This window comes from Leptosomus discolor, chromosome 10, assembly GCF_034619465.1.
Source record: "Leptosomus discolor isolate bLepDis1 chromosome 10, bLepDis1.hap2, whole genome shotgun sequence".
Classification (NCBI taxonomy): Eukaryota; Metazoa; Chordata; class Aves; order Leptosomiformes; family Leptosomidae; genus Leptosomus; species Leptosomus discolor.
In genome coordinates, this window is record NC_141400.1 from 15,396,888 (window position 1) to 15,417,672 (window position 20,785).

The following is a 20,785-nucleotide window of genomic DNA, read 5'->3' on the forward strand; positions in this document are numbered from 1 at the left end:
GCAACCGAGTGGAGAATCAAGTACCCTGACAGTTCATCTTTTCACAGTGACATTCAGAACAACTGCATCTCCTGGTGTTTTGAGCAGAACAATACCATTACCGAGTGCAATCTGTTAATCCTGTCTCCAGTCTTTCCACTGAAGGGGAGGACATCAAACCTTTCACATCTGCACCTCCTACCTGGTATCCATCTACTGTCTCTCTCCTCTCCCCTCTCTGTTCCGTAGCCCATGTTGAGCTGAAACCCCCACCTTATCACATTCATCGGTTGTCTGTTGATTACAAGAATTAAAAGAACTTGGAGCTGTGGCTTGGCTGGCATGACAGAGCATTTCTGAATGTCTGCAGGTCTCTGGCAGGCAGAACTCAGTGCCAGGGTCTCTTTTCATATAATATCTCAGAGTGTCTTGGCATTTTCATCACTCTGGAGGGTGCCTGAACAGACCCTTAGCTGTGCATTTCACATGCAGAGACACAGTCAAGCTGCCTCCAGCCTTCAGAGCTTCAGTGTCTTATAGAGGTTTTGTGGACTGTAAAGTAGGGTGATACCAGGAACGAAGTCACATCCCATGCTTCCTTCTAACAAGTGCTGGCTTGTTTATACCATCCCCTCTGATAATACACCGCAGGGAAGTTCCAGCCAAAATCATTTCTTTGTCACATTGTAAGGGCTGCACCTGTTTGTTAATGCCAAAAGGCATCTATCTCCTGTTTATTAGCACAACCACACAAGAACGGAAGGAATGAGCTCTGTATGGCATTGTGCTAACCATGAAACTCAAGAAGTCCTGGCTATTAGAAAAGGGCTACAAACATCCAAGAGACAGTTTATTAATACAGCAGGTTGAGCTAACCTAATGCTTACAGCACAATAGAGATAAGAATTTTGAAATCAAAATAGACTGATAAAAGACTGCATATCCTTACAACTCTGGATTGAAAACGTCAAATCTGCCCTGAGTTATAACCACTGCAACAACAAGGATATATGAAATTCTGTTTAGGAACATCTTTTTTAACTTGCTTTAATAAATCACCAGACATCTGAACGCATGACTGGAGAATTTTTGCCACAGAACTGGCATTGTGGTTTTTGAGTGGGCAGAGTGAAAGGTGTGCATGTGAGGAAGCAGATTATTCATTTATTTCTCCTAAGATGGTGCAGGGTACCAGAAATACCAGAATACATGGGGGCATGACCAGACATGATGAGAAGACTGTAACAAAGGGGAACTACGTGCTGAGAAACAGAAAGCAGCTCCTCAGAGTAGGATCCATTCATCTGTGGAATGGCCCTATAAAGGAACCAAGGGGAACCTATGGCTTGAAACAGAACTTGAAGAGACAAAACAGTAACGAGTTCACTGGAGGGAACAAGGAGATTCTGCCCCAGCCCTTCCATTTGACAGGACTCCTGTGCAGCTGGTGCCATGCCTGTTAGTGCCTGTTAATGAGAAGTCTCAACCGGAGCTCAGACTTGGGGTTTTCTTTAGTAGTGGAGAAGTAGGTTAAAAATTCCAGGGGGGGGACACGCAAGAGCCTCTAAGGAAAAAGAAGAAGGGGCTGCCAACATGCACGTAACAACTGACATCTTTTGGGGTGTCCTGTGGTGAAGGGTAACTTTAAGATACAGTTCCCCAGAAAGCCAATTACCCTCATGCCCCATGGCTCCAAAATTTGTGAAGTGCCAATAGCGTAGAAAGGCCCATTGAACTTTTAAAGCGCTTGATGAATTTTGACAAAATTTGACAGAGGGGTCAAGATCTCCACGATGTTGTATTTGAAAAGTTTTGTGCAAGAACACAGCAGGTAGAGAGTGTGAGCCCCTTGTGTGAGCTGACACGTTATTAGACACCAGAGAGACAGGCAGCAGGCCATTGGGAAACCTGGCTTTCCTCGTTCTGTGGCTCACTGAACTACTTGCAAATATATTTGTTATGAGTTGCAACTCGCACTTCCCCGAGGAGCCATTCAAACACTTCCCAGGATAAGACTCCAGCCTCTGGGCAACATGAGCTGCATTGAGACCCTTGAATATAAAGGGTCGCAAGTGGCGGGGGGGGGAGTATTTTGTTTAAAAAAAAGAGAAATAAATTGATGTAACATGGACCACAGATTAGTGAGGACATGACCTGATCATAAAAGCCATGACAGCAGGTTGCTCTCTAGCTTCCTAATCTGGCTGATGTGGTCGATGTTCTGCCTCAGGAGGTCACCTCCACGATGCTCCTAAATTTAATTTTTTGTCTTTTTGTCTTGCTAATTCCTGGGGTATGCACGCAACGTTGTAAATTTGCTTTGTAGCCAGGGTGCCCCATCCTTCTCTTCAGGTTGTTCACTGATGCTGCAGCTCAGAGCATGTCATCTTCTAAAGTGGTTTCAGCAGAGGAAGATCCTTCTTCCAATTGCACATCTTAGCAATCGTGAGGGAGGGAAGCACAAGACAGCACAGGACAACAATAAGAATGGGCTAAAAATTGCTTAGTTTTTTTTTAATTAGCTTTCTTGGCACAGAAAACAACTGTGTTGGTATTTCTTTAGAATCATTCTTGTCCAAACAATTTAGAAATGCTTATGAGCAGTGGAGCAAAGCCTGTGGTCATCCTTCAGTCAATACTCATACACCACATTGAAAGCAGTAAAATTCCAGGCACTGTTCCCATTAAAAACCCTCCCACACCTGGATTCACAAATCATTACTTTTTTGAGAGTCTGGTATAAATATTTACCCCCAAGAATTCAAAAGCTGCTTTTCTCTGAGTATTTAACAGCACCTTGCAAGTAAGGTCTGATGGAAAGATAATTATCGTAAGATGGGTTCAATTATAAGGCTTTTTATGCAGCAGCACTCTTCAGCTGGCACATACGACATGCTTTACAAGCCTCTGGGTGCTGCACTTGTCCTGTTTCACAGAAGAGGAAAGCAAGGCTCAGCAGTTTAAGATCAGCTCATCTAGGATTTGACAAAGCTGGAAAAGAGAACTAGCTGAAAAGAATTTTACTTTCTATCCACGATATAAGGAAGTACAATGTAAGTGCTGTTCTTCGAGGAAAGGTGGAAGAAGTAGCAATTAAAGGTCCCCTGAACAGAGGATACCGGGGACAGTGAGAAGTCAGCACTGCCCCGTGTTGCTGCTCTGCTGTCAGAGCTGTTTGCTCAGGTGCCTCAGTAGGTCTGGGGACTGCAACCTCTTCCACCAGCACCACTGGATCCAAGAAGGGGGGTCCAGCCACAGCCCAAAGGTTCCCTGGGCCTGCTTGTAAATGAAAGGGCGTGAGGAAGTTGCTGCGCTCACAACGGGGATGGGGAGTGCAGAAAGCTGCTGGCCAGCACAAGAAATAGTCCTGAGGGCGACTCGGGGAGACACACATTTGCGAGGCACCAGGTTCCTTGGGAAAGGCAAGTTGGGACACGATGACTGCAGCCTCCTGTCTTGGGACTTGTGTCACAGCTTCCTAGAGAACAGGGCCGCGTGCATGGTCATGCTATGGACATACCCAGAGCTGCACACACGAGGCAACGTCCACACGGTGCAAAATTCGACGTGACTGATGCAACTTGCAGGGGAACTTAGGCCTCGTAGTTGTTTTCACCTCTGAGGGCTTGAACAATGCTGCGAAGCACTGCTGCTTTTACCTGTGCAGAAACAGCCGTCGATGAGTCAGAACATGGAAATAGCTCTGGCTGACAGCGAAACAAAGACCTGGTCTCCTGCCGTAGCGTAGAGGCAGTCGCTGTGTTTGGAAAAGAGCAGTTCCCAATTATGCATTCCAGTATGCGGAGTGAGTGATTGCTCAGAGAATCTGACATGTCTGCAGAAGCTTTTTACTGCCTTCAGTCCTTTTGTTTGCCTCCTAAACTACTGCCTGTTGAACACAGGAAGTCCAGAGGAGAGCAGCAAGAACAAGAGCAAGTGAGCCCTGTGAGGAATGACAGAAAAAAATGACTTGATTTAGTCTGGAGGGGGTGGAAGAGATGCGTGATAACACCCTTGAAGTACATAAAGGTGTGGTATGGAAGGTAATAAACTATTATCTGTGTCTGCCAGAAGACAAGAAGTAATAGATTGCAGCGATGGAGATTTATTGGTTAGACGTTAGGAACGGCTCGGAATAGACTGTGCAAGGAGTGGATGAAATTCTCCATCACAGGAGCCTTGGAGGAAGTGAGACACCCTGCGATCAGGGATGGTTTAGCCAGAGGAGTTCCAACTCCCATTTATTTCCTATGATCTTTTCTTATACTGTTCTTATAGCATGTATATGATTAAAATACCCCAGAACATCTCCCTGCTGTCTGCGAAATCTGTGAGAAGTACTTTAATAGCTGCCTTTCAGAGAGAGAAGTTCTTGCCATGCTGTTCTAACTGCTTGGGTTGCAGTGAGATTAGCTCATGTCCTTTTAATGACATAATTACAAAGACCAGGATTCCAAACAAACTATTGGGTATTAATTACCCAGCTCTCACTGATTTTGCATGAAGCCAATTGGAATTTCACACAACAAAGGACTGCAGTGCCAGGCAGACCTTACAAAGACCAATGAACCCTATGCTTTAGTCAGACATCTTTGCCACCGTAGCAATCTCGTGTTATTGCACTCCTTGAAGCAACAGACATTTTCAATCAGTCCTTGCCATGCTGGCTTTGCTATCTGAGCTTTACTTAATTGGGTACTGCAGGGTTGTCTCGGAGAGTTGAGATCTGCACTTTGAAACCACTAGATTCTTTTATCTAACCTAGGAAAGAGAAATGGGATTTCACATAGCAAAGTTGTCAGTAACAAGACTGGACCAAAAATGCTGAACCACTGCATAAATGCATTAGCTGGGGTCCACTTACGCAGCCATCTGCTGAGTTCAACCTTGGAGATTAGCTCCCAGCAACTGAAGCTCTAAATTATTGTTTTAATCATCATGTCTGAATTCCTGTCTGAAGTCAACTGCCGCTGCAGAAAGCAAGTCAAATTTTACTCTGGCCTCATTGCCTGGGTTTGCGGTCACTGTGTGTACATTCACCAAGCCCTCAGGTTTGTCTGCCCCCCTCCCCAGTTTTCACATGCAGATCTCTTGCTGATTCCTCTTTTGAAGGTTTTTGTTTCTGGTGCTCAAATCTTGGCTGACAGGAATGCAACCGTGCTGTGTGCTGATTGCAGCTGGCAGGTGGATTAGAGCACATTCAGATGGCTGTGAAATGCCTCTGCGAGACAGAAACAGCAGAACAACAGATTATTTCACCACGAAGAGCCCAGAAGCTGATGCAGACCGTCACGTTGAGGAGACAAGCTGAGGAGCATGCAGACATAAAGCACTTTTTGCTTCCATGAGCCCCAAGAGATCTTCCCAGCTCAAAGTTTTGGGGATTTGCTGCCAGTTCCATTCCTCCTCACCTAAGCTAGTTGATTTCTCTGAGGCGCAGGATGTTCTCAAATTCTTCCAAAATATGTGGGAGCAACAGTTGCCAAGTAACAAAAACTCATCGCTCTTTTCCTGAAATGCACAATTCCTCATTTTTCTGTTTTGTAGAATGGACAGACGAAGCTGTCATTTAGGACACTAGGCCAGGATCAGGATCATTTGGACTCCAGTTTTGCCCATGGATAAATCTGTTGGATACAGAGTTCAAGGTGAGGTAGGGATGTGACTGCCCTTGTGGCTCTCGTCTTCAAAAACGAAACTGGGGATGCATTTCATGATTCACTGAACTGACTCAGTGACCAGTGTAATGAGATTTCATTAAGAATACAGCGACGCTGCAGCCTGACATTTTATCAAGAGGTGTCCTTCCCACACATATATATACTTAAAAGCACTCTTACAGTTGATCTTAAGCAAGGTTGGAACAAAGCTGACAGATCCCACGCCTTTACAGGAACTGTGAGCAAAATTCAGCCCATTGTGATATTTGTGGAACTAGAGGAGGTCCACAGAAGAGCAAATAAGATGATCAGGGATGAAGAAGCTGCCTTAGGAGAAGATCTGACTTGAGCTAGGAGAGGAGAAAGCTGGAGAAGGAGGACAGCATCAAGCTTTACAAAATGTAGGAGGCACTGGGTAAGCACTGGTTCGACTGCTGTTCAGCAAGTCCCACAGTACTGGAACCAGAAGGCATTTGCTGAAACTAGTAGGGGAGGGGTTTTAACAGATAAAAGAAAGTACTTTTTTACACCGTGGGGAGTGAACTTCTGGAGCTGACTGCCACAGGAGGCTGTGGAAGCAGACAGAATTGTCAGAGTCAGGAAGGGATTAGACAAAATCACAAAAAGTCTAGAAATGGATACTAAATGGTCTAGACAGCGGTGTCCCCTCTAACATCTCTAGCACAACAGTTGTGGCTGCTGCTAGGGGGGAATGGACCACTAAAGTGGCCAAGTGAGCGTGCTTTCCCTGAACAGCATCTTTTATCACCTCCATCTAAGAGAGAATAGTGGACATGATGGATCCAGGTTTGCTGTTATTTCTTGCTTGTCCCTAGCTTGACAGAGGCTCTGTTCTTCCTGCACCAGGGCAGAGTTCATTCCCCTTTTGATGTTACTCATCCTGGTCCCAATAGAGCCAACAGTCTACCCCATGTTCCATAAAGAACCATATTAACCTCCAGTTTTCATCCAGGGGCTCATCCTTTCCTGAAGATCTTGAAATCTTATTCTGTGATCTATTTCCCTTCTTCCTTCCACGCAGCATCAAGGAGAAGCACCTTGTAGCTGAGCTGCCTGCACATCCTCCAGACGAACAGCGTCTGAAAGTTTGTGACACATTAGCAGAGTGGCACGGCGACAACTCCATGCTTGTGCACTTCAATAAGCTAGTTATAAACAAAAGAGTTTCTCCTCTAATGTTCACAGTCTTTGCTACCACACTGGACAGGACTGACCTAATGAAGATCTCCTCCTGTGAGCTCCATGAGGCGTCCGCACTATTCCTTCTGTACTCATTACACTGAGCAGAACATTCACCAGAAAAAGCATTCTTTGCTGGCTATAAATCATGAGTGACACTAAGGTATTGCTATTAGCAGCAGAAAAATGCTTTCCTCCCACAACCTCATTCAGCCCCATATACATACAACACTTCGGCAAAGGGCGCTGGGATGCAGTTGGATAGAAAATTAAATAGAAGTTGTGTTGTCTGAAGATAAATTGGTACCTCCCTTGGCGTGTGTGAGTGACTTTGTCACTTCCTGATTTGTCTTTTAACTTACAAAACACTGAGACTAGAGATAACGATGAGCTTTAAAAACCTAGCCTTCTTCCCCTCCCAGGCCCTCCTGAACAAATCCCTCCTCTGAAATGAGCTCAAAGAGAAGATAAATGTTCTGGCAGTAATATGCAATATTATTTTTGGCACTTGAAGAATCTCAAGCTAGATAAGGGAAAACTGAAAGGAAGACAATGCCGTCTTTTTTGCAGATGCAAAGGACCCAATTCTGCTCATCCATATGAACCCAGAATCCTTTCTTTTTTTCTGGATTATTGCATTAATTCCTGATTTTCACCAGGTTAGCTGATCCTGAGGCCTTATTTAAAACCCAGCACATTCAGAGACCCTAGTGAAATCACACAATAACAGATCCGAAAGACAAAAGGCTTGCAAAGAAAGAGCCAACTCCACAGCTCATGCCCAAACAAAGGCTAATTTGGTTTCAGACCATGTTAGCTGTAACAATTATAAGATTAACACCTGATATCAAGGGAAACTGTGACCTCCTTCAGCAGAAGCTGCCTGTGACCTCCCTCAGCAGAAAGCACTCCAGCCTGTCCCGTATTAGCATATGTTAGAGGAACTGCTTCTTTCCTGGTCTAGTATCTATTTCCCTACAGAGCCTTTGTGAAAAGCTCAGAGCAGTGTTTCTGCTGATACATTTGTGGGCATATTGAATAAAACATGTGCCATTTGACATTGTTCGCTTGGGCTGCCGTGGGTAATGGGAGAGGGCACATGTTACTGCAGGGCAGAGAGCCACGAGGGGATGGATCTGGCCTTTATAGGAGCGGTATGAAGCACAGGCGTACGCAGGAGTGTGTCACGTCTTTGATTCTAACACAGCCCTTACCGAAGGACCCAGCTCACCCTGCACTGATCTCAGTGCCGGCTGTATATATTGCCTCAAGACAAGGAAAAGTAAAAAGCCCAAACCTTTGCTCTCTTTACGCGCATTAGCTTGCTACAGATGTGTATGCTTTGGAAATCAAATGGGAAGGCATTTTCAGAGCAAACTAAGTGTTTTAGAGGCAAAATTTCTAGGTCTCGGAGAGCCTCCTGTGTCCAAAGCGCAGCCTTTGCTCTGCAGATTTCAACTTGCTTTGTCAAGCCTGGAGGTTTGATAAGAGGCTCTGGACTCTTGAGAGCAATTAGAGCAGCCTGTAATAGGGAACGGCAGTTACTGATGATGCTGGTTTTAAATGATGGTGTTGCCACGTCTCAGCTGTTCCTGTGTTTGTCTGGCGTGTGAGTAATGGTTGCATGGGATAGTTAGAGGCATCCCCACCTGTGGTGTCTATTCAAAGTTAATCATCTGCTAGGGGTCGCTTGGCAACTAAGAACTGTTCCATGGTACTTTTTATACTACAAGATTTGTATGAATTGACCGCAAAGAGTGTCCTAGCATGAGAAATGGGGTGTTTCTCAGGGAATTCAGAATCTCTCTCCTAAAGGCTCTGAAATATCCTCAGGTCAGTTTGGTGAAGCAGCATTTTGAGAAGGATGTCAGCAAGAATCAGGAAGAGCCTTAAAGGAAATACATTTGCTCACCAAGAACAACACTGTCTTCCAGACAAGCTTTGAGGAAACACTTGTCTATTTTCATTTTTGTCACTGTGTTTCTAACTCTGTAATGAAATACCTTACCCCTATCAGCTGCTGTGCCTCTGACACGAGTCACTCCATCCCACGTCAGTAATGCCAGGGCCAGCTCCGCAGAGAGGAGCCCGACTTGGTGGGCATTCACTGATACTCCTTTGGCAAGAGGCAGGCGGCAGGAAGATGCCTTTGAATCCAAGAATATCTGTAACTACTAGAGGATCTGCCCTTGACACCAATAGAGCAGGGCCATACCCTGTCCTGAGCGCTAAATAGTGCAAAAACTTAAAATGTTTCTGGCGGTTGGTTTCATGGAACTGATCATGGCAGTAAGGCCATCTTTAGTGGAGTGTTGATATCTAGGGAACCTTCATCTCCCACAGATTTCTGTTTCATGGAAACAAATTCAGTCCTAGTCGTGACAGTCTATAAAATATAATTATATGACCAAATCAACCTCTGGTAAGAAGCTTTGCTTCCTTGCTCTCCACCTTCTCTTGTTCTGTTTGGCAGTGGACACTAGGGCCACTTTCCCTCAATAAAGGCATCGTGGTTTTCCACAGGGACATGTATAGACAACCAAGAGCTGATTTCCCTGCCAGCCGTGGGTGCGGAAGGTTGTGACTTTTTCCAATGGCAAGGAAAAAAGCAGCACGCTCACAGGCAGAAATCTATCAGTAAAGCTGCGCAAGTGTATTAAAGCAAATAGAACGTTGCTGTTATGCTTCAAGTAAACAGTTTCTCCTTCTCAGTTTGCTCCAGCATAAAAATCCCTTTGCCGTATAAATGCCACCACCAGTATTTATTTGTGAAGAGCTGAGATCTATTTATTTATTTATCCATATTTAGTTTAAAAGTCTGGGCTCAAAATTAAGAAGCCATTCATAATGTCATTATCTGCCTTGCTCCGGAGTCAGATACCGTGTGTGGTGTCACAGGACAAAACCTTTGGCAAGGCCCCTAGACGAGCAATTTAGCTCCTCATCCATCTCAGCTGGCAGCGTGATTGGTTTCCAAGCTTGCATTGCTGAATGTGTTATTTTATTCTGACATACATTATCGACTGTTAAATCACTTTCTGAAGTGTTTATTGGTAATAGTTGAATTCTTTCCACTCGTTTAGGCTGCTTTTGAAACAAAAACATTTCCTTGTATCTTGGAGTTTGATGGAAACATGGGGAGAGTTCCTCAAGAGAATTGTAGAAATTACTAGCTCATTAGGTAGGGACAGAATTTACCAGTGCTGTGGAGGAGAATATCCTCCTCCTTCCACTGGGATGAAACAGCAAACTCTCACCGCCACAACACAGCAGTTCACATGAGGAAGGTTTACTTGTGTCTTGGTTCTCCCATCATGCCTTGGCCTGTCAGGAACCAGATGACCCATTTACTGGAACATCAGTGACTTCCTGACAGGATCTCCATAGATCCTGAAGCTTCCTGAAAAGAAAATCGGGCTGTGATCTGCAGGATCAGGTGTTGGGGAGGTTATTAGGCATCAGCATGCCCATGCCTCCAAGTGTGGGGTGTGGTCTGCAGCCCCTGGCTGGCAGTGATGTCTCTCAGGAAGGAACCAGAAACCACTTTCTTGTACCTATTTAGGAAACTGGAGCAGGGAATCAGAGAGCAGAAATAAACAGAGAGATTAAAATATAGTGTGGCAGTCAGAAGCTGAGCTGGAGGACAAGGCCCAGAGGCAGGTCAAGCTGAGGAAGAGGCAGGAGAGCTGGATTTTCAAATAAGCCCTTTGACAATTCATCTCTTGAGGGCTCCAGATGTGACAGCCCAGCAGCCCAGATGGCATACTCAGTACTACAAGTCCTCTTGCCTCTTGTCCTTGCTCAAGTGAAGACCCACAAATCAAAGTTTTTCTTTACTTTTTATCTTTAATGAGGGGATCTGTGGAGTCTCTTTCCTGCATCTGGGAGTTACTTTCTGATACGATGAACACTGACTTTCAGAGATTACACCAATGACGAGCTGCTGAGATCACAGTAGCAATCAAGACTCCTTTGATGGCAGAGCTAAAAATACACTCCCCAGCTGACACAGCCTTAGGGAGGAGAACATATAGTTTGGTTTGAAAGAATGCCTCTTCCTTTATCTCCACGTCTTCTCTGCCAAAGGATGCCACAGCTGTGACAACCATGCAAGCAGGTTACATCTGTCTTCTGAACTGAAGCACCCACCTACAGATCCATCCTACCTCCAACTCCAGGAAGAGTAAAGCTTTAAAACCCTCCGAGTGCCTTAGAGAATGGCGTCGCTGGCAGTTTTGCCTCTCTGGTCATGCTGGCATCTGTCAAGTTATTGCATGACAGGAGGCACACCTTAGGGTCTGGAGGAAATCACCTTTGCTAATCCCCTGGGGTTAGTTTCAGTTCTCTTGATCAGCTGCCTCAGCTCTTTCCTTTCCTACCTGCTTCTCTGCTGCTCTCCTCCTTGCTAGGTCCAGGGTGCCAGGCTCACAAGCTCCCTGGCTAATGAGATGTCCCCAAAGCCTTGCTTTGGCACTGGTAAAGGAAACTGCTGTAAGTCGTGTCACTGCCACCTCCTGGGCTTTCTGAGGATGAGAGCTCATCCCATGGGTTGCAAATGCAGATTCATGCAACCGCTATGCAAGACAAGAGATCATGGATTGCTTGGCTTCAACCTGCACCAGCCCGCTCCCTTCCCAGGCCTGCGGAGTGATGGCACTAACCAGCCCATGTTTGCAGGAGAGTGGAGGTCTCTCTCTCCTTGGAGGCATTAGCTAAAGATGGATCATTAAGGCTTTTGGGTACAGATGAACAAGCGTACACAATAAAGGTTCTCTGTTTGTAATGTGTAATATGTCAGGGAGTAAAAGGTTGAGCAACCCACTTTGGCAAATGAAAATAGCAAAAAGGGCGTATTTTGCTGGCTAAATGAAAGCCTCCTCTGTGTATAATTTTTCATCCTTCTGCATGCATAACTTGAATACAGAGAAAGGAAAAATTCATTTGTTTGTTCAGACAGAAATACACGAGATTTATTGTTTTGAGAAATACAGGGGGTTATTCCTATGTGGCTGCAGTAGCTATAATGCTTTGGCAACATAATGTTCCACCAAAAAAAAAAAAGGCATTCACCCAAGAATGTCTCTGGGCTGTCAGCCTCAGTCCTGGAGGCGGAAGTCCCATCCCTAAACCTCTGTGGGCAGTGGTCCACTGCCAGGAGTCTGTTTGATGCTCCCATTTAGGGTGTTGGCCCTGAAGACGTACGACCTCCCTCTAACTGAGCCTTCAGTGTGGATGCTTTCTGGCTTGTTCTGGCAACGGAAGAACATAAGGAAGCCGTTCCGGTAGTTCTTGTTCATCCATCCGTAGAGCAGGGGGTTGACAAATGTAGAGCACATGGCCCCGACATGGAAGACAGTGTACAGGAGTTTGTACTCATGGAAGATAAGAACCAGATCAAGATCAATGGCAAGCTGGAATATGTGGAAGGGGAGCCAACAGACTGCGAATACCACAACTACCATCACTAGCATTTTGGTCGTCTTCCTCCTCCGGCACTGGTTTTCATTCCTAGAAGTGGGACTTACATGGTTTTTCAGCTTGAACCAGATCCGTGTATAGGCATAACAAATAATTGCAAGAGGAAAAACATACTGCAGGAGGAGCATAGACAGACTGTAGATGGTGGCATCTCTGTTATTACCAGAAGGCCATTTTTCTGAGCAGACAGCCATTTTGAGGTTGATGGATGGGATTTCCTCATACCGGTACTCTCTGAAGATGGCCAGAGGACTTGCTAGGACAGCTGCTGCTAGCCACATGACAGCTATGATGGTGAAGCTGAGCCTCTTGGAAATCCTGCTGTCTAGGTGGAAAACAATACACCGATACCTATCCAGGGCAATCACAGTCAGGGTGAGAGTGGACACATGGACACTCAGAGCTTGAGCATAAGGGACCAGATGACAAAGAACAGCTCCAAACTTCCACTCGTCCAGCAGTGTGTACACTAGGGTGAAAGGCAGACAGAGTGTGTCCACCATCAGATCTGCCAGGGCCAGGTTAGCTATGAAGAAGTTGGTTACAGTCCTCATGGTTTTGTACTTCACTATGATGTAGATGACCAAAGAGTTGCCGATGAACCCCAGCAGAATGATGAGGGAGTAGGCGGCAATCAGAACAACCTGGACCCCCAGGATCTTGGTGCTGTCCATCATAACACTGCGGGACCCAGAGAGATCCTGGCTAGGAGTGATAAAGTCGTTGGCGTGCCAGCCCTGTGGCAGCTTCTTGTCTAACGCAGTCTTCTCCATGGTGAGGGTGCTGTTGGCTCCCTCCAACGGTCCCATGCCTGGCCTGAGACTTTCTGTCGGGAGGAGAAGGAGGTCTGGAACACAGACACAGCAGAAGTGAGAGCGCAGGAGACAGCAGAGCATCTGCAAGAACTGAGACTCAAAGGGCATGTCCCACATGCAGCAGTGACATCCTCCCTCTGTCTCCCTTACCCCTCATCCTTCCTCACACTGAACGGCCTTTCGGCTCTCTTAGACCTCCTGTTAGAACCTATGACCAGCTGAATGCCAGTTCCCCAGGGAAAGGTCAGGGGAAAATGCAACTTTCCATGCAAGTTTCTGAGATTCCGTTTATTTGAATTGAACAGGGAAAAATCCCTCAACCAGCCAGGGCCAGACTGGTAGGTCCTGAAAACACCTCCTGCTCAGGGAGCCCCTTTGCACGCTGCCTCTCCTGCTTCTTCAGGCTAGGCTTTGCGAAACTGGGAAGTCGCTTCAGACAAGCCAAAAATTTGGGACCTCTTGGGGCTGGCAGAAGAAATCGATGATGGTGCCAGTCATCTTTGATGAGATTTACTTGCCTATAAAAACACCCTGAGTCCTAACCCCTTAAGAACTAGGAAAGGAAAAATATGACAGGACACTCTCAAATTCAAGGTGCTTTTCTCCACCTCCCATAACAATTTATTTCCAGATTCTGCACCACTTTTTTTCAGTTTCTTGTTTCTTACCTCTCCAGGTGAAAATATCTCTTACCCTTGCCCTGCGTGAGTCTCTGCCACTGCTTCTGCTAGTGATGCTACCACCTGAGACCGGTACCCCCTGCTCCTGAACCCTGGTGATGTGGTTCACATAACTAACGCCGTTTTATGAGTCAAGCAGCCACTCTCTGTGACCGAGCGTGTCATGTGCTCATTCCCTTTCCCTCATTATCAGACTCTGAAGGTCCTGTGAACCAAGTAGACAAACCAAACATTTTTCTCCTTCCCCTCCCTGCCAGCCTCAAGGTTCCTGGGTGCCAGAACGATTACTCGCTTCCTTGCTGGCCTTGGAGGTCCCAGGCACCCGGCCAGCCAGATGTTGTTGATGACCCCGTCACAGACCAGGGAAGTGTAACACCACACAGAGCACTGTCCATAAAATCAAGCAGTTACAAGTCCTAAGGGGGGGACCGCTGGACAGTGAGACCTGTGACCCGCCGTGGCCAGGGACACCCCCACCATCCTCTGCTTCCTCCACGGATGGAGTGAGTGACTCGTACGCTTCTATAGGATTTTCAAGTCTAGATTATGATTGTTGTATTGATACAGCAAACCATGTGTTATGATTTGACCCGATCTGCAGAGGGTCCAGGTGATTATAAATTATGTTAGGTTGTATTATCAATTCTGTATTACTTAAGTGATTAGAAATCATAAGTTAAGGTGTATTATACACTTTGTATTATGCTACTTGTAGGTTGTGCTACGTTGATTCTGCTTGTAGAAATCCTGTGCCGTTCCAGTCATAAATTCTGTGCTATGCTAACCATAATGTCCTGTTAAGGAAATAAAGTTTTAATTGTAACCACGATATAGTGCTGTCGTCATTCTGCCAAGGATCCCTAAAAGAACCTGTCTGTCCCCTCAGTGTCGGTGACACCCAGGCATCCGCTGGCTTTGCCGAGGAGGGAGCTCCTGCAGGGCCGTGCGTGTGCAGGGGGCAAACCGCTGCAGCTGTGAACAAGCCTCCTGCAGAGCTGTTGCTGAGCGTCCAGACACAAAGAGGCCCGAGAGCCAAAGCCCCGGCGTCAGGGAGCCTCCTGCCACGCGGTGCTCAAACGTCTGCGTGAAGATGGCTTTGGGAGCAGGGAGCCTGACGGATGAGCTCAGTCTGGAACCTGCGGCTGGCGTTTGGTGCCGTTGTAATGGCGGAGTGTTGTCACGGCAGGGTTTTCATTCAGTCCGAACACGGCAGGAGAAAAGCCAGCTCTGTCACTGGCTCCTTCTCAGCCTCCGTGTCTCAGCATTGCTGCCGGGGCACGCGGAGGGGGGTGGACGTGGCCCCTCACATGTCCCCTCTCCCCAGTGCTGTGCGTGGGGCCCTCCTTCCCAGCGCACACTTGATCAAAAGCAAAAGTCATCACTCTGCCCGAACAGAGTGGTCTGCAGAGCACCATGTTTTCTGTGACCTGCAGAGAGAGGACATAATGTCCTGCCGCTGAGGGAGGGAGGCAGAGGGCTTAAACCAAGCTGGGAATTAGAGGCAGATTGCTGGGTACCCTCTCAGCTTCCTTGAGGAATGAATTGCTCTGGGTCTGTACCTATGGGAGCACTGCTGACTGGGTGCTGGTGGGCTTCCCGCAAATCCTGTGTCCTGCAAGCCAAATTTTTAAGGACAGCCTGTCCTTGGGAAGGGAGGATGCTTTCTGTGCAGAAGACCTGCATTTCACTTAGTTCCTTAAACAAATAGCATACGAGTAAAGGTGGCAGCAATTACATTGCGATGAATAACAAATGGCTGATTGTTCTCACATCAGTACTCGGAGCAAGGGGCTGATTCCCCTCCGGGAGGTGCTCCTAGGAATCTGCCTGGCTGCCTGCAAACGTAGGCCCCCGCAGAGGCCCAGCAGACGAGCTGCCTGCAGTAGACTGTCCCTGCCTGCACACTTGCTTTCTCCTGCCCTTTCCGTGCCTGTTGGTTTGCCTAACACATTTAACTGCTGGCTGATTTATGCCAATATCCCTGTAAATGTTGGGCTCAGATACTATGATGATGGAGACTGTATAGCTACCACTAAGACGGCAGGAAGGGAGCTTTAAGCATCAGGAGAAGAAAATGGGTGGATTTGCTGGGGTGAGAGTTTGCTTAATGGTGATCTTGACCTCCACCACTGCCCCTAGCCCTGGAAAGGTAACCCCAAAGACAAGGAACTCAAAGCTGCCCCAGACAGCCAACGCGGTGGGAAACAGCACAGGGGAACAGGCAGGGTCCCAGGAAGGTGGCACAGCCACAGGCTCTTCATCAGAGCCTGACCCAGCCGCAGCAGCAGCCCGCAGACACCCGTGCCACAGCTGGCCCCCAAGCAAACCTCACTGCCAGAAGAACAAGGTCGGTGAAGGAAACAGAGCAAGGGCTGGGCACAGTTTCAGTGGCTGTACTTTCCCTGCTTGCTCTATGGCTGGGGTTTTATACCTTCCAGATCATCTAGCATTACTTTATCACTATCACTTGTTATCCCCTTTTCTATGCCTTGCCTGTTCCGTTTATCTTTGGTACCCAAGTCTTGGCACAACACCAGTGGACACTCCCTTCCCTTTTTCCTCATCTCACCCACCAACTGGCTGCCAGTTCCTATGTTCACATCTCAGGCTATTTCCTTTCACCGCAGACTGGCAGCTCCCCACCATCTGAGAGGAGCCAGGAACATCATGATTACTGGAGCTGTTTCGCTTCCTAACAAAATGGCCTTAATGGAGTTGTTATTTGATTTGGTTTGCTTTGTTTTTTTTTTCCAAAGGGGAACTACTAAAAATCAATTAAGGCATTTTAATTAAGAGACAAAACGGTCATAATAAATGTTTCCCCCTCCAGGGGCTGCCTGGAGGTCACAGGGATACTGTAGGAGTGGACCGGGGTCCTTTCCAGCAAGTAATGGAAGTGCTGGCATATGTGTAGGCTGTGGCCAGGCACATACTCCCGTGCCCAGCAGGCCTGCCAGGCTAGATGGAAAAAGTCCTTGGAGCTGAAAGCCAGCTGTTTTGGGGAGAACAAAACAGCAGGGCAGACCAGGAGGAGGCAGAAATACTACCCTAAGCCCTTTCCTCTATGCTGGGCTACCATGAAGGGATGCAGAAACAGGGCATTGCCTGCATACTCCTCTCACCCTCTCCTCCAGCTGAGGTTCAGCCTGAGGCAGGGCTGGGACCCAGGGATGGCTCCCAAGAAGGCAGAGAGCTGTTCCCTGTGCCAGCAGTCTTCAGCTTTTGGGAAGGGGGAAAGAGGAGGGGAAAGCACAGAGGTGCTGTGAAACAGCCCTTCACTGAGCACACTGATGTCGATGACTGAGAGTGACAGTGACCACCGTGACAGCTCCAAAATCCATTCCTACAGAAGGCCTAGACTAGGTGCCCTGGGACTCACGTGCACCTCTGCTTCCTGGGGATGCCCCAGCTCCCCCAGTGTCCCTGCTGCAGCCCCAGGCACGCAGCCAGCCTGGTCCAGATCTGTCAGGACACATCCAGACCTGGAAAAAACATCTACAAAGCCTGGCAGGGTTCAGAAAGCAGGGCTGGAGGGTTGGGCAGAGGGCTGGAGAAAACAGAGCTTGTTAATTAAAATTCCTTTTTTTGTCCCAAGCAGTGAGACTGGGGTTGCTGCAGCCAGCAGGCTCGCGGCATGGGGACAAGGGGTGCAGAAAAGAGGGAGGTAAGGACAAAGATTGCTCAGAGTGTGGCCAGGAATTACAATTCTATCAATCACAGTTATCACTGATTCGAAAGAAGGGAGCGAAGGGACTTGGGCCAGCCTCTGCTGTCTGGCTAACAACAGCCATGATCTCTTTCTACAGCAGCGCTGGGGTAGGAGGGCTGAGGCTGATGGATACTTTCCTGGCTTGACTCACTGATTTATTCCATGCTGGGTCCTTCCTCCAAAGCAGCTCAACTCCATGAAACCCCTTCATCTCCAGCAGCCCAGTCTGAGCACTGACTCCTCTCGCCCTCGGTCCCATATCTGGCAGTAGTCAGGTGTCCGTGGCAAGGAGATCTGAGACCAGCCCTCATCACCAGAACACGGTTGTCACCCTGGGGCAAGCCACCTTCTACCACCTTCATGTTCCCCTACAGCACTCGAGAGGCAGCAGTGTTCAGCCCTGCACCCCGCAGCACAGCACTTAAGAGAGGAGAACACAATAAACAGAGATATGGAGGTTAACCAGCTTGCCAGAGACCACACAACACATCCACAGCAGGGCTGGGAACAGAGCCCACATTTGCTGACTCCAGCCTCCTGTGTCCACCACCAGAGAAGACTCTGCATATCTCAGGATAAAACCTGGACGTAGATTTCAGGAGCTGCATGAAAATGCAAAATGTGAGCGATGGAGGGGAGGGGGGGTTTGCCTCCTCTGTGCAATGAGCTGGTTTCAGGACAAACAGCAGCTCTGGGATGATTTCCTGAAGCCAAAAAGCAGATGGAAATTGTCCCAGGTCCTTCCATCTCCAGTGACACCATGTCAGAAGTGAAGCCCTCTGACCTGCCCATCACCTGCTACAGCTTTGTAAATTGTCTATCCAGACCAGGCCTATTGGTGCAGAAACCTAATGGCATCAGACACGCATTGCCACCCCTGCACTTGCAAAGCTCCAGGGCCCTGGAGCTGCTCCTGGGGGACCCCTGCGTAGAACTGGCAGTGGCAGACAAAGTGCAAGGAGGAGGAGGTACACCAGGGATTTCTTGTGGCTCCTCACTCTAAATATTTGCACACCCCTGACTAGGCTGCAGCCATGAACGTGTCTGAAGGGGACAAGGCAAGGAGGGTGCCTTAGTCACTCAGCTCAGGACAGGATGAAAAAGAAGGTGATGAGAAGAGATCTGTTGGGCAGGGATACACACTTTCTCCTGGAAAATTGTCCTACAGAAAGCAGGGGGGAACAGTGCAGGGCCCTCTGCCCTGTGGGACGCACCATGGGAGCAGAGCAAGGCTGGCTGGGAGACAGGACTCAGCGGGTGACGCTGCCCATGGAGACACACTAGTTTTCAGGGCTGCAGAATGGAAGAGGCAGCTTGGTGGAAGGATCCTGGTTAACTTGGGGAGTCTGTTACCTCCTGAAATTTACGGAGTCTGGGGTAGACGAGACAAGGGAGAAGAGGGAAATGACAACCCACTAGCAGAACAACCAGGGAGAAAACCCAGTATCCTGCTTTGGGACAGACCAGAAACTCTGTAGGTGAAATGCAGGCTACAACAGGACTATAAGAGGCTCTCTCTGTTCAACAATTAACATGCAATGAGTGCAGAAAGAAAGCAAGCACCAATTTTCCTCCTGCAGTCCCCTATCTCCCTTTGCATCTCTCTCTTTGAGGGCATTGATCTCTGACAGCCAGCCGAGTGCCAGCCCCATGTGCAGTCCCAGCACGGAGGAGCCGACGGGAGGTCTGTACCAAGCCACGAGGAGGCAGATTGCAGGAGAGATCTGGATTTCTCAGCCAGCCACGCACCTCAGCCCCACACCTGCAGCACGCGGCTCTGTAGCTGTACGTGCCTGGTTTCTGCAGCCCCCTGGAGCAACCTGCCCTCCTGGCTGCTCTCACTCAGCATCCAGCTTCCCAGACTCCCTCCTTCAGTCCAGGGACCTTTTGAAACTCTCCTGCCAGTATTTCTTGTTCACTTTCTCTCTATTCCAGCTCTCAGGGCTGTCGGTCCCCAAATTCAGTTTCTGAAAGATGCCTGCACCTTTTTTTGCTTGAACCATGTGGCATGGACAAGACCTGGCCCCATCTCAGCCCTGCCGCTCGGACGAGCCCTCCCCGACCCACCTGCACAGGCCAGAGCGTCCTCCTCCTTCAGGAACCGAGCCGCTCACCTCGAGTTATCGTCTCATTGCTGGCCAGGATGGAGTGCTTGGTCCTCTCCACTCTCTGGGAGTCAACCTGTGGCAAAGGGGTGAAAAGCACTTTTCTGCAACTGTCCTCGGAAAAGCGAGGAAGTCAGGCGAGGATCTGGGCTGCTGGAGGGTGCTTCATCACGAGGGGCAGCTTCGGTACCCCACCCTGAGCATCTGGAGAGCACCCTCTTGCAGGGTGACTGACAGCCCCTGTCTCACAAAGCTGGATGCTGTGTAAGCTCCTGAATGAGAGAAAGGCAGGGAGCGTGTGTTTAACAAACAGAAATGGAAAGGGGGAGGGAGCCTGCTGCTGCTGTTTATACAGTGTTCAGCCACTGAGGGGCTTCTTGCATCGAGGAGAGAGAAGCTTTTCCACCACATCCAGTTCCCTCTCCAGGGAGAAGTGGTGGGAGCTGGAGGTCTGCAGGCTCCTCATGCGTGCCACTGACCTGGGCAAGCGTCCATCCGCCCTCACCCCGCAGCTCTCCCGTCTGCTCAGGCTTTCAACTCGTTTGGGACTGGCACCGTCTTGTCCAGGGGTAGATCTCCCCTGCAGCAAGAGGTCTGCAGGTCCTGCAACTCAGCAGAGCCTTCACAGACCTCGCCCCATCCTCCTCTGCCTCCGTGCTTGTACAGCACCCTGCACAGAGCAGGCTGCTGCGGCGGGACAGCCTTCGGGTACTCTTGGGATGCAAATGAAAGTAATGTTGAGTAGTTTTTAGCCACTTGGCAATGGCTTGGCCTGTTCCAGAGCCAGATTCAGTGTGGAGCTTGGAACCCAAGTGAGTTTCTATTTTAGGGTGCTCAGCGCTGCCCACACATCTGGAGCAAGAGAGAGGGAGAGGCACAAAAGCAGCATACTCATGTCCAAATCTGCAAAACCCAAGCTCACCGGAGCCCAGGAAAGCACCCTGTGGGCAGCGCAGGGAAGCAGGCGAAACACAGCTCCCTACCTGGCCAAAGGTTTTGCCTTCAAAGAGAAGAAGTGAGGTGTGTTCCCAGCATCAGATTTCCACCACAGACAACATGGGAGTTTGCAGCTTACCCAGGCAAGGAGATGCTCCCAGCGGTTAGGGAGGAGTACAACTCTCCTTGGTTTTGAGTATCTACGTCTAGAAGTTTGTCAGAG

At 48.4% G+C, this 20,785-nt stretch overlaps 2 protein-coding genes across 2 annotated transcripts in view; one reads left to right on the plus strand and one right to left on the minus strand.

Annotated features, from left to right (window-relative positions):
* Nucleotides 1-20,785, plus strand: part of LOC104347495 (zinc-binding protein A33-like) — a 40,823-nt gene that overhangs the window by 2,435 nt on the left and 17,603 nt on the right. The window lies entirely within an intron of this gene.
* On the minus strand, nucleotides 11,963-13,126 carry LOC104349895 (neuropeptide Y receptor type 2). Its single transcript, XM_009955568.2, has one exon. The coding sequence runs from the start codon at nucleotides 13,124-13,126 to the stop codon at nucleotides 11,963-11,965; it is 1,164 nt and encodes a 387-aa protein (XP_009953870.1).